This window comes from Apium graveolens, chromosome 5, assembly GCF_009905375.1.
Source record: "Apium graveolens cultivar Ventura chromosome 5, ASM990537v1, whole genome shotgun sequence".
Lineage (NCBI taxonomy): Eukaryota > Viridiplantae > Streptophyta > Magnoliopsida > Apiales > Apiaceae > Apium > Apium graveolens.
Window position 1 is genome coordinate 12,100,594 of NC_133651.1, and position 13,779 is coordinate 12,114,372.

The 13,779-nt window shown below is 33.9% G+C and overlaps 2 protein-coding genes across 5 annotated transcripts; both read right to left on the minus strand.

The window, feature by feature from the left end:
- Positions 1-3,228: 3,228 nt before the first annotated feature.
- LOC141723494 (uncharacterized protein At5g65660-like) lies at positions 3,229-4,001 on the minus strand. Its single transcript, XM_074525312.1, has 2 exons — positions 3,585-4,001; positions 3,229-3,466 (listed from the first exon to the last, which is right to left on the minus strand). The coding sequence occupies exons 1-2, from the start codon at positions 3,804-3,806 to the stop codon at positions 3,299-3,301; spliced, it is 390 nt and encodes a 129-aa protein (XP_074381413.1). The 5' UTR covers positions 3,807-4,001; the 3' UTR covers positions 3,229-3,298.
- A 2,714-nt stretch (positions 4,002-6,715) lies between these two features.
- Positions 6,716-12,912, minus strand: LOC141723405 (protein RMD5 homolog). 4 transcript variants are annotated; one of them, XM_074525194.1, is made up of 2 exons: positions 12,754-12,912; positions 6,716-8,123 (listed from the first exon to the last, which is right to left on the minus strand). In XM_074525194.1, the coding sequence occupies exon 2, from the start codon at positions 8,095-8,097 to the stop codon at positions 6,937-6,939; it is 1,161 nt and encodes a 386-aa protein (XP_074381295.1). In that variant the 5' UTR covers positions 8,098-8,123; positions 12,754-12,912; the 3' UTR covers positions 6,716-6,936. The 4 variants fall into 4 exon arrangements, with proteins under 4 accessions (XP_074381295.1, XP_074381296.1, XP_074381297.1 ...); XM_074525195.1 differs by having other exon boundaries at positions 6,716-8,127; XM_074525196.1 differs by having other exon boundaries at positions 12,695-12,912.
- Between the last annotated feature and the right edge of the window lie 867 nt (positions 12,913-13,779).

Here is a 13,779-nt window from a genome sequence, read left to right on the forward strand (position 1 = left end):
CCGCATGAACTGGAACTGGACTGATGGTGATCATCTCATATTTTAACATTCCCTCGCTCAAAAATTCATTCATTTGGATTTGAAAAGTGCTTCACCGGGTGTCTCTTCCTTTTGGGGTAGTAGGAAGTATTTGCACCTAATTCCTTTTTCTGTCAATCTAAACCCGACACAATGTTAAGTTACCAATTCTCTTAAAATCTTATAATCTTATAATGTTAGGAATTTATTTGACTTATCACGATCATATCTCATATCTCGTATTTCAACATGATTTCCGTACATTTCCACGCTTAGTATCTGTAGATAATTCATCGCAACATATATTTGCCGAATCTAGTCTCCGTATATTTAAATGTGTTTAGGGGGTGTGCAAAATAGGAAAATGAATTTAGTATTTTAAACAAGAGCGAAATTTAGGTAAGGCTAACCTAGGCCGATAACCAAAAAAAATTAGCAATTATATATTTAATTAAGTACCCAATTTTCAGCTTTACTTTAAATTCTGATTAAAATTTTGAAACTTAACGATGTTATTTATTTTAAGCCCGTTCTGTGTTGTGATCGTGGATGCTCCTCCCCCGGTCATAGATGGGATGTAAATGGTCCATAACTGAATCTCTAAGGAACCAAAATTTAGTTGAATCGAGATGTCATTTAGTATAGCTACCTTATCTTTAGTTAGTAACTTGTTGAAGAGGTTACGTAACTAAATATGCTACCATTCTGGATAATGATAATTCTGTTACTATCTTGATTTTCAAGTCTGCGAAGAAAAAAACAATTTCTTCTACAAGTAGGTAAAAGAGAAATTGAATTTGGAAACTACAGTTTCCCTTTTGCTTCACCATAAATAGCGTAAAACTGGAAAAAGAAAGGGAAAAGAACGAGAAAGCAAGTGGGCAAATAGAAGAAGATAAAAAGAGTGGGGAGGGTGTAGTACTGGAAGCACGAACGCTCATCACGGACGAGTACAAAAGCAAATAATAATTTTTTAATAATAAATCCCTCGATGTTGGATATTGGTAGGGTTGGGTGAAATTATTTCGTTTTCAATCTACAGGATAATTAGGTCAGGAGTATAATTGTAATTAGGCATTGCCAAGTTGTATTGTATAAACTAGGCCCCGCAAGAATCGACTCTTTAAAAAGAAGAATTACTATGCTCTTGACCATAAATTCAAATATCACGAGATAATAATTTATAATTATTCCTTCTGATTCAGAGTCTGTCGCTTAAATACGATTTACTTTGATTCACGTAATTTACAGGCTATTATATTAACTCGTGACGTTTACCTGATATACACTCAAATGATAACTGCTGCGGCTTTTTTATAATAAAAAAAGTTGTATTGTATAAACAAAGTAATTGGTGTGATGAGTCTTCATGGACAATTATGTTTTGCTCCCACTTTCTACTGTTTTATAGTAATCTCGTAGTGCATTTGCTATGTGAATCTTATGACATCTGCAATCAGGATCTGTAATCGCTTTTTGCGCAAAACAATGTGCGTTATCTTCCAAGTAACGCCCAAGTGCATAGGACACATTTTATTAGCACATAAATCTTAAAGTTGTAAACTGCTACTACTATTTTTGGATGAACTATTAAATGTTTGTAACGGTCATTCTTGTCACACAGTCATACTTTTGAGTTCTGATAAAAAATATGTAACGGTTTTTTTCAGAAACAAATATGTAATGGCTATTTATGATAAAATTTAATGTTATATTTTTTTTGTCAGAAATTTAATTTATGTTTGATTGGGGTGAACGAAGGGAATACGATTCAAAATATAAAATGACTAAATACAATAATTTAAAATCGAATGCTCCATTACTTACAACATTCATTTTCTTGACAATTCTTATTATAAAAATTTTGTACCATTTTTTTTAAAATCTTTTTCTAATTTTTATTAGTAACATAAGAGTAATCGAATTTATGACTAGTATGATAAGAGATATTATTATCGTGTTTTTATTATAATCATACACTCATATATTACGTTTTTTTAACATCCCCGATCTCTTTTGAAACTGACCTGCCCTGCAACTGCAAGAGATAATGGTTGAAACTGACAATGCAAAATTATATAGCTATTTAAAGAGGAGAGTGCATGAGTCATCAAGTTTTGGCAGTAAAGTTCTAAATATGAGAGCATGGATTTAGGAAGATTCTGGAGTGTTTGGGTAATTTTGTAAATTTTGATGTAATTAGTTTGAACGAATAAAAGATGTTGATGTTCTTTCCCGTTAAAAAATTAGGAAGATGTTATTTTCAGATTATTTTTTTTTATTTTTAGAGCTGAAAAAAATATGAAAGGATTAAATTATCGTTATCTTATTTTTCTTTCTTCGTATGCGGCCATGTGGGGCACATTTATTTTTTCAAGCTTATTTGTTTTGAAAAAAAAATAGCTCTGAAAATATCATTTCTCAAAAATTAAATTATAACATTTTTTTTAATTAATTGAAAATTATAACATTTTCAGTATTCAAGTGCGTGTACAGGTTTACCCGTTCTACTTGCTCTTGAATTCAGTAACATGGAAGAGAACTCCGCTTGAATGTTATATTATTATTTGTAAAAAAATCAAAGAATCACAGCATGTGTCAAGTCCAGGACCCGAAAGATTTGTTTGATTCGAATGCAATCGATCGCACTACACACTATTCTCTGTAGTCTACGAAGATATCAACATACAGCATATAATAAGAAAATGACATTGGAGACAAGATTTTATAAAAGTACACTTCCTGTTTCGTCATTATTTGTTTCTAATGAAATTTAAGGCCAAACGCCAATTAATAATAATGCACTTACGAACCCACATTATTATCACTCTTCTTGGCTCTCGTTGCAACATTACTTTTTCAAATACCTCCCTGTTCCGTTTTGGTTCATACTTCCACAGGTGCTAATGCCACAACATACAGAATACAGATACTTCTAACTATTAGTCCAGAATTAATCGAGGTGCGAGTAAACGGTACTCCTGACATTCTTTTCTTTCCGTGACGAAATAGAACTTCTAAATATTCCCCTTTGAGTCGGACGAGCAAAACAATAAAGCGAAAAAGAAAACCAAGAAAATAACAGCAGCTAGCTTTGTTTAGACTTTATATGTTATGGATTTATCTACAGTTTGGTGGATTTATTTTCCACTAGTTAGATTAGTTAAAAGCTTAATGATTCAATTATGCATATGAAAAGTGCAGGGAAGATAAGATAATAAGTTTTGAATCTGGAATTAATAATTTATAAAATATGAGTAATATTTACATTTGGTATCGATTAATCTAGAGGCACTGCTATATGTTGTGGCTTAAGTGGTTTCTGCACCTCTACAATAATCTTCTGGGCTCGCAAAGGCTCGCAGGGACAAGGCATAGCAATGAACTTCGCAATTTGATCTCCAGGCATTATTACCGGCAAGCTCTCATTCTGTTTTTGCTTTAGATCCTGCAAAGTATCAAGCAAAAAGATAAAACTATTAATATACAGACATTTGAAGAGGTTGTTAGAGGATAAGATCCTGAAAAGGGCCGTTCCCTGCAAGAGACGGAAAAAGAGTGAGTACCATGTGGTTGGATTTGGGCTTGGACAGTGAATCATCATAGTTGCCTGCCTCGAGATCATTGTTGAAAGCGCGGCGCAGGGACCGAATCTTCTCCCAGTGGTAGCAGCAGGAGAAGATGCCGCTGAGGCTGAAAATGACTATCAGAAGAAGAGCAGTGCCTAAAGGAAATCCCAGAGACGGACGAGACGAATCGAAGTGTGGTGGTGCATAAGGGCTCTCCATGAGGGATTTGATAACAATTTCGATGTCGACGGTGATGAATAGTTTTGATAGTACCAAAGTTTTCTACTCCTCTCATGAGGGGTGGAAGAACACAGAGTTGGTGTTTTTCTTTCCCTTTGGGAAGGAAAAAGAAGGAGATAAGGGAGTTTTTTTTGTTGGTGTTAAGAGATTTTGGGAGATACAATGTGAGCATTTAGAAGGGGGGAATGTGAGAATTTATAAGGAAGTTGGGTACGTGTAAAGGGTACGTTTTGATGTCTGGGCCATGGGAGGTACGGAGTGGGACATTTGTTGTGGCGGCCTTAGCAAATGGGAATGCTCATAGGCCCAACCAGTCTTTAAACTGTCTATTTTTTGGTGCTCTGCTAAGTGCTAATCTCCTAACTATTTCTGTATCTTAGCTGTGAATTGTGAGCATGATGGCTCAGTTTGGTCTTTCTTGGAAAGTAAGAAAACCAAGTTGTGTTCAGGCAAGCAAGCAATGTTCTAAAGGATGCTTTCGTTGCTCAAACCCTCAACTTCTTGTTATCGCGAGAAGAGGCGTATCCATGAGGCCACTGCTTAAACCCTCGACATCTTGTTATCACGAAAAGAGGCGTATCCATGAGGCCAGACAAACATCAAATTTGTTGTCGGACGGAGATGTAATTCCAGGTTTTGATGTAAAAAATTCAATTGAAGAAGTAAACATATTCCGACCTTAATTTACTGTAAATAGTTAGGTCATCATTTTTGTCTCACTTAGTATTCACTTAATAGCAAAGGAGCTGAAGTTGAAGGCTGCAGTGTCTGTATCTCAGTGAATGCAGCAATTTGGAATCAATCTTACTCTTGTTCACATGGGATTATGGGAATGACTATCAATACTTTGTAACAACAAGGCTTGCAAAGTTATCATGTAGATATTTAAGCTAGCTAGTATAAGGAGAGGTGACAATTGACATCCCACTAGACATTTTTCAGTAAAGATAAGCAGGAGTGCAGGAGCCTATGGAACATCATGTACATTGACCCCCATCTACATTGAACCCCCATCTACATATGAAAACGAAACAGTTTTGTTTGAATTACAAGAGGGAATTGGAAACACACTTTAGCTGACATATAAATATCTAATATTTTTCTAGTATTTGTCCATGAGCAAATGATAAACACGGAATATTATAAGTTTAGCTTATTTTAATTAGTGAAGTTTTTGTGTATGCAAGAGGTCCACTATTATTAATAAGGGTACCTTTAAATCATTATTTCAAGAGTTCAGATCTAAGTATTTTTTTTTGGGCATTTCCGTGAAAAGGCATTTCTCCTTTCCGCTAATAATATTCGCGGAAAGGAGAAATGCCCTTCCGCGGAAGGTTAAAAAAAATTCCTTAAATCTAGTCCCTTAAAATATAAATCCTATGCCCCTGCATTAGTATGTTAGATAAATGCAATCAAAATGAGTTAAATTGATAAGATTCTGCGCTTAGCATGTATGCCTGGACACACACCGGAAATACCGAAATATCTTATAGCTACTATGACTACATTCACTTTCACTGTTACTTTCCATCTCTGTTACGAGTGCTCAAATGCAGGATATTTTGATAGGATATTTTGATAAAGTAGTCTGAACTTTGTAGGAATATCAGATGCCAGTCCTTTTTTAGTTAAATAGATTAACACAAACTAAAATGAAAATCATAATTCTACATTTCAATACTTCTCTTCTTTATTACTAATATAAATGTATCAATAACATTCTCATTCTTTTCTCTCCTCGGAAAACTGAATACGTAGAAGAACATATATTTAGCAACCGTAATTAGTTCTACTTGAGTATAATATTTTACATCGATAAAACATAACTTAGACGCTTATATAAATTTAAATACTCACGAACACACACGTATTTATACAAAAATTAACCTTCTCGAATTCTTGTTTCCAAAATATACTCATCCTTCTTCTGACGTTGCAACTGGAGAGAAACATGTAGTGGGGCCGAAAACTCATAGCTTTGATGTACAAAATTCAGTAGTTGCAATCTGTTGAAGTCTTTCTCATCCCATAAATGGTGGTAGTCTAGTAAGAGTAAATATATACTATTTCTTAATCTAAAGATGTTGATCTCCGTCAAGTGCTTACGTATCATAATGATCTTGTTCCCTAAATGTGGTTTACAATACAACATATGGAGGGTTTTTGATGGGTTTTCGTATGCCTAATCTCAACTTAATTTGCACTTATCTTGGCCTAATTCCCGTATCACTGGAGATCTAGAAAATTAAAGTATCGTGCATCCGAAGCCTCTCCCTTTATAATCCGTAATTCTACACTCTTAAACAGTTAAACGTAAGAAGCACATATTCTCGTAAACCTCGTAAGACCAGTGGAAAATAATCTCATAAACCTCGAAATATAGATTTTAGCAAATCTAGTAACCAAACTTCGAACACTTGTTTACTAAAAATATAAGAACATATCGGGCATATAAAAATTGTAATTTACTAAAAGAGGCAAAAATAAGTAAACAAGTAAATGTCTATTTTCTTCAGGATGAACTAAATTGTGGTATTAACTTAATAACAAAATTGATAAAACTAAAAATACAGCAACCGATAGAAAGAACTAGATGAATCATAAGTGCGACAAAGTCTCGACTCTCCACTGGTTATTGGCAAATCTACTTAGCTAAATTTGTGGCCCAAATTAACAATGCAGGGAAGGAAAAAAAAGAACAAATCAACAGAGAACCAATGATAATAAAACTAGCATGATATAACAGATCATCAAAGACAACCGAATTGGCCCTAGCCAGTCAAAATGCTTCCCATTTTAAATGCTAAGAATAGATATGCCGGGAAATTAACGTCAATGAATACGACATACAACATACTGCCGATTAACCAACAAACTAACACAACGGATAAGCAAGTTTACAATTTTAGAGAGAAAGATGCACAATATTCTACACAGTTTTGAGGGGAGGGAAATGGCAGAAAACTTTGTACATATACATCGGAGCAACTGACCACCAGGTCCACCAACAGACTAAAAACAACAAATAAACAATACGGAAACTAGAAGTTCATAAATTATGAGAGATAGAGAGGGGTAATTTGGCAACAGCAGTACAGATCTTAACAGATCAGAAATGCAGCTGTCTGCACTGACCTACCTCAACCTCAGTCGGGCAGTATGGGCACTTGAATGGCCGAGTGCTGTTGTTCTTTGACAGCTTTGTAATAGACTGCTTGCACAGCACATGTCCGCATGATAACAACATTGGCGGATTCTCTTCACTGGCCTGGTCCCGGCTTACTGGACATACAAAAATAGAATGAAATTGAAGCTCCTTAGCAAGATCAACCGGCACAGGCAAGTGCTTCATGGATTGCCATTCCTGCTTCCTACCTGTCATCACATTCATCAGCTTCAAGAGAGTTGGCAAACCTTGAACTCCAGCGGCTATAGTAGTGCTCAATGGGCTCTCATATGATTCTCCTAAAAGCTTGCAATACTGCTGAGCCAGCTCTTCTGCTAATTTTTCCGCATGGTGCGGTAAGAAAAGATCATAGTATGGGGAGCATTCAACCCTGCCTGCCCATAACAGACATGCCATGAGCTTTTGGATATCTGGCATACAGACATGTGCACAAGGTGTCATATACTTTCTGCAATATTTTAAAGCTTCATCTCTGCCTTTCTTCTGCAGAATATCAATAAACTGCAAGCGGCGAAGCTGTAATTCAATGTTTGATCCATTTTGATTAAGTTTTTCGCGGTTGATTGCTGCCCATTCCAAAGCGGGTTCTAAATCTCCAGATCTCATGGCTTTGAGTATCCTATACATTTCAAGGAAAGGAGACTTCTTATCAGCATATTCTGGCTCCTGTGCTTCCTCAGTGAAGCAGTCACCTATATCAAAAAGGCCTTCCCTATAGAAATGGCTGGCTAATATCTGATTGACAGTGTGAACATCAGAATCAACATTTCTGTATGCCTTTGAAATATCAGGATTAAAGAATTTTTCAAGGATCTTAGGGTATTTGTTTAGAGCGACGCTAAGTTCTTTCTGAGGGTTGTCCAGCTGACTCAGCGGAGATATCTCTTTCAGCTTTGTTTTCACTTCAGCAAGAACTTCTTTATGATCAGGTTGGGATGTTGTGCCAGATACCGATTGCATTCTTGAGATTGCCTGTTCGATTTCTTGGCTCACTCGCTCAATCATATCTTGAGATTTAGAAGAGGAGAGTTTTTGCTTCTTCACAACACGATCAAATGCATCTTTGATGGTATTCAGTTCCATATTACAGTGTATTAGCTTCTTCTCACCTGACTTAAGAAAAGGTGAAACAAATATAAGAAAGACAGTCTCACAAATGTCCACTTGATCATTGGTACCATTCAACATTACACGATAAACTGGAAATTTTTTTGTCTAGCATCATATATGTAAAAGAACATGGTATCTATAGAGCATAGCTAGATGAGAAAACAAGATATCCAGTTTACATGTTCAAAAAAGAGGTGTAGAAAAACTGTTTTCCTAATAGGGGATCCAAATGATTCCAAATTCCGATTTTTTCTCTTGATATTTGAGGAAACAGGCCATCAGATAGCCGGTCATCCTAAATTCTCAATCCAGACAAGTATGAAAGAAAGAAGCTATTAGCTACATAACAATATGGTGAGAACTAATATGCTGATGGCAACCAATATAATATAGACAATGTAAGAGCATCCAAAGTAATTAAAACCATCCTAAGAACATACCTGAATAAAACATTGCTAAACAGAAGTACCCTAACATAATATCAAATATATTGGTAAGTGGTAACAGAATGGGAAATGTATAATGCCTAAAAAGGTATCTATATTACATGTGTATTTATTATATTTGTAATACATAATTTTTTTTTACAGCACTGCATCAAACATATAGGAACAACTGAACAAGTTTGACACTCGTCTATCATATAACTTGCATAGTGCAGCAATGCTTATGTATTAATGAAACTTAAAATGACTGAGTTTTAAAGTGTACATGGATATGAATATCTATAATCTATGAGACTATCCCTGTATTTCAATCATTTTAAATTACGATATGTTTTTAGATAGAATAATTATAACGTCTCTGTAAATGTTGTTACTAAACATTAATCAATTTGAAAATATTTGTATTGCAGTAAATATTTATTATTTATAAAGCATGTCTTTTAAATAATAATCCACTTATTACATTAAATTATACAGAATCCAGACTTAGATACACAAATATCAATATTTATAACCATTTTGGATTAGGTGGAGAATCTTCCCTTTGGTTGTTAGACACATATTCAATATATATTGGGATCCTAGGTTCCCTCTCCAACCCTAGATTAAATTCACCTAATTTGACTAAAAATTTAAAAAACATTCAGCATTTTCATCGATGTTACAAACAAGATATACTTACATTTCATATAGGGTCCGAGACCTAACAATATTGCATCAATGAATTGGTTGGGAAACGTGTCTTTCATATTGTTACTTAAAAGGATATCAACCGAGAAAACAGACAAGTCAAACACTAGTTCCTCAAACCTAAATCAAGCATTCTTTTTTAAGACAGTATTGTCATTTGTAATATTAACATTCACATAATTAGTTGCACTGGCATTTGATAACTTGATCCTACATTTACTAATATCCCCGTATACATAGACCAGATATTAAGACAGTAGTTGTCAGACAGCCTATAGACTAAAATGGTGGTGGAACTAGAAATTACCCCTTTTCAGCATACACTACAGTTATATCAAGGTCCAGCTCTTAAAAAGTAACGCTGTCACTTCATTCATATAATCATATCTATAGATGTATATTGATGAGTATTTTAAACAATTGGCTGTCTAGGTAGCATTAAACTTCTCTTCATATAACTTCAAACATGATGTCCATAACACAAACAGTAACATCTAGTTCATTTTGACATATTTATGGTAGTTCAACTAGGGTTTAATCCTAAAGCATTATTTGCAACAAGACATACATGAAATTAAATTAAATGCACATTACACGATTTTAAATGCATAATTACAAAGGAAAAAAAACTAGTCAAAATAGTATACAAATATCTCTTTATTCCTTAAATAATTTTTAAAATATCAAGTTTAATAAAAATGAAACGATAATATACTCACTGAAGAATCAGGTTCAATTGAGAACTCATTTAAAAAGCGAAGTGAACCGATAGAGAAAAAAATATTAATTAATTTCAAATAAATCATGCAAAACTTCAAAAAATAACCGGGATTTTCAAACAGATTTTGAGACACTCAAACAGATTTTTTAATACTTTTAACAAAAAGAAAATTTTGTAGGTAATAAGATTTTTGAAAATGGACGAACAATGTGGGAATATCTATAACTTTTTCTGAACTTAAAATTTTATTTTAGGTGGACCTCTTGGTTCTCTTTTTAAGAAGGGTATCTTGAGCTTTGGCTACCATCCTGTCACTAAATTGTGTCCAACAATGTGGATGATAGCAGTCTACAAGTCATGTATAACAATGATTGTAGTATAGTGTATGACAATGATTGTTGTAAATGATATGACGCACTTGGTTGTTAATATATATGCAAAATGTTAGGATGACTTACCGTTCTAAATGTGTGATTTATCTAGTTGTATTGTTATTAACAATATACACTAACAACAATTATGTTAATGAAGGAATGTAAACATAAATAAATAAATAAAAGCCAATTCCTACTTATCATTTATTATCAACCCACCCATAGCATTTAGGAATAATATTTGTATATGTGATGACAAGAAAACAAGAAACAAACATGGTTTGTAATTTTTGATTCCGATAAATCCACAAAAAATATACACAAGAGGAAACGCCCAACAAAATATAAGATGCTCGGCATGGGATCATAACCAACTGAAATTCTTTGTAACTATAACCAAAAAACTAGTTTCCATTATCTAAACCGCATCTTCTTCTTCTTTTAAAAAAATTATAACATCTAGTCTAATTTTTGTCAAGTTTTCTTAGAGTAGAGTCTGCATGCCATGGTCACAATGAAAAAGAGGACAGTGCATATAATGTCTGAGAGTCACATATAAAAACTCTACATAGCGTTGGCCGTTGGATTTAATTCACCTTAGCCTTGGAGCAGTGTGGAGTGTAAGATTATATGGTAATGAGTGAGATTAAGAAATAATGATTATTTCCGCAATGAAGGAGCAACACATACCTACCCTATATTACTTCTTTCGATGATAGTTCCATCAAACACTTACAGAAAGGTAGGGCAAGAAATTGGTATGAACCACATAAAATATGGTAGAAACGAGAATATATTTCAGTAATCAGTATACTGTTCTACTTTCCAAGATAGATACTCCACACACCATACCATGCTGCAAGTTTTAAAAGCTCGTGCTAATAGGAAAGAGGGGATCAACCTATCAAGCTAAAGCCCTTCAGTTCTGCATCAGCCATGTAAAGATGCTAAGGGAGAACAAGTACGTCGGCTGACACCAACTTAAAGGATAAATTCGCAAAAAGCTTTTATGCTCTTACCATATCCAGGAGAACCACTCTTATTGGTAATTATTCTGATGAGATGTAATGGTCTTGAAATGTAAACGTTTGAAAAATACAAAAGAAATTAACGCTTGGTCAGAAAGTAGAATAGGTTGTTTTGCTCATCCAAAAGCAGAGGGATTTAGTTTCCTTATAGTAATTTCATAGGCAAACTCATTGGACTAAATACTACCTATATTGATAGTTTCAATGGCTGCTCTTCTCTACTCGTGACCAAAGCTGAGCCCAGAAGTTGGGTATCCCCTATGTTACTCGGAATCTTCAATTTAACTTCGAGTACCCGTGTCGGACACTCGACACTCGGACATGGACACTTATTTTAAGCCAAAACCATGTATTTTTTTCAAAAAGTTGCCGAGTCCGATACTTGGACACGTGTCCATGTCGGACACTTCTAGCCGAGTCCAAGTAACATAGGGTATCCCTTCCTAAAGAGACACTAAAACTCCTCAGCTTGCTAGCTAGGGGCTCGGTATTTCAAGATTGAAACTTTCCCCTTCTAGTGAGACATATTTACAACCCACAGGGCTATAATTGGAGATACCATTGTTTCTTGCACTGTACCGAAAAGTAGGAAATGCCCTACTTTTGAATAAGGTTTGAATTATTGATTTACATATTTGGAAGTAACCAACTAGGTTTACCACAAAACAGCATTTCCCACAAGATTATCAACCTAAATCACACAAAAGTAGATAAAAACGGTAGAATTGTTCTATCGTGTACATGCACATGCCAAGACCTTTCTATTTTACGGAAAAGTAAGTCCACGAGCAAAATGTTGTGCATGAAGGCCCTAACCATTTTCTTTCTAAAAAACCATTTCGCCACAATCCCCTCCCCCGACTGAACTAGAATCAGTTAACACAAAATAAAACACAATTCAGTTAAAAAAAACCGAGAAAAAACTGATCTTCAAACCATAAAAAAGAAGTGCCTAATAAATAGTCAAATCACCTGCAATTACTTATTCTTATAAGACAAACTGATTAGATCTCAAAGAAACTACAAGGCAAGTAAAAGAACACGCACATACTAATATCATTTCAAATCAAAGACTTGTATCAATGCATATCATATAGAATTATAATTTAATTCACACATCCATTAGCATAAAAGTAAAAAAGTTGTAATCTTTATCAATGCTACAGTGAATCAATTCATAAAGATTCATCACAAAATAGAGAATTAAGAGGATATGGATCGAAGCAGATAAGATTAAATTGTAACAAGTAAAATCAAAAAATACCAGGTGAATACAGAGAGAGAGAGAGAGAGAGAGATGAATATACACACCAGAGAGGGAGAAATGAATCTACAGACCAGAGAGAGAGAGAGAGGATGCATACACACACCTTGTATTGAGAAATGTTTCGGTGGAGACCGAACTAGACGAAAGGGAAATAGTTTCGAGCGAAAGTTTGACGATATTTATATCTTGTGTGTGTGTATTACGGAATAAGCGGTGGCAGCAATAATTGCCCAAACTTCACATTAAGGACATCGACTGATCTACATTACACAGCTTTTCTGTATTATAAATTTATAATTTTTATCCCATTTTCGCTGCATAATTTTACTACTATGTGTATTTATGTCATTTTTTTCATAATTTTGTGGCATAAAAAATGTCTTGGTAAATTTGTTTTTTATTCATGAAAAAACAATTTTTCCCTTCTATTTTCAACATGATAGGTACAGTGGTATCCTTGCATTAGTGTGAATTACTATCTTATCTTATTACGTGCGATACACGGATTGCTTTTAACATTTAAATGATTTTTTATAATATATTTTATTTGTGATAATTTGAGATTTGACTGAAAATAAATAATATAATATAATATGTTGTTCACGGAACTCGATCCCTGAACCTGTAAAAAATGTTAAAATAAAGAATATAAAAATTTAAATATAATATGCTGTTGACGGGTTCGAACCATAAATCTATAAGAGCAGTTTAAATATTAATATAATATTATTTTATTATTTCATTCAACGGTTCTCATCTATATGACTTTAGATCTAACGGTTATTATTTGTCGTACCAAAAAACTCTACCGAACAACCGACTAACAACTACCAAATAGAGGGTGTCCGGCTTATAATAGTATAGTATAGACTAGTTTATAATTCGTGTCAAGCATATGCGAGTATAGTCTTTTTATGTATTTTTTTCAATTTATTTTTTTATTTTTTATATATAACATCTATATATGTTGAAAATGGTAGAAAAATTGAGTTTTTTTAAATTTAAATTACTTACTTCGATATGTGTAATTAAATATGAAAATATTTATTTATCAAGTATTATTAACTTTCTAATTAAGTCGTTTGGCATCTTTAGTCACCGAAATTAAGGATATTATTACGAAAAATAT

Excerpts from the sequence above, each read along its gene's own strand:
- LOC141723494 (XM_074525312.1), bottom strand. The coding sequence starts at position 3,806 with ATGGAGAGCCCTTATGCACCACCACACTTCGATTCGTCTCGTCCGTCT. Across the intron at positions 3,467-3,584 it reads AGCCCAAATCCAACCACATG|GATCTAAAGCAAAAACAGAA; the intron begins GTACTCACTCTT and ends GATACTTTGCAG.
- LOC141723405 (XM_074525193.1), bottom strand. The coding sequence starts at position 12,745 with ATGCATCCTCTCTCTCTCTCTCTGGTCTGTAGATTCATTTCTCCCTCT. Across the intron at positions 8,128-12,694 it reads GATTCATTTCTCCCTCTCTG|TCAGGTGAGAAGAAGCTAAT; the intron begins GTGTGTATATTC and ends CCTTTTCTTAAG.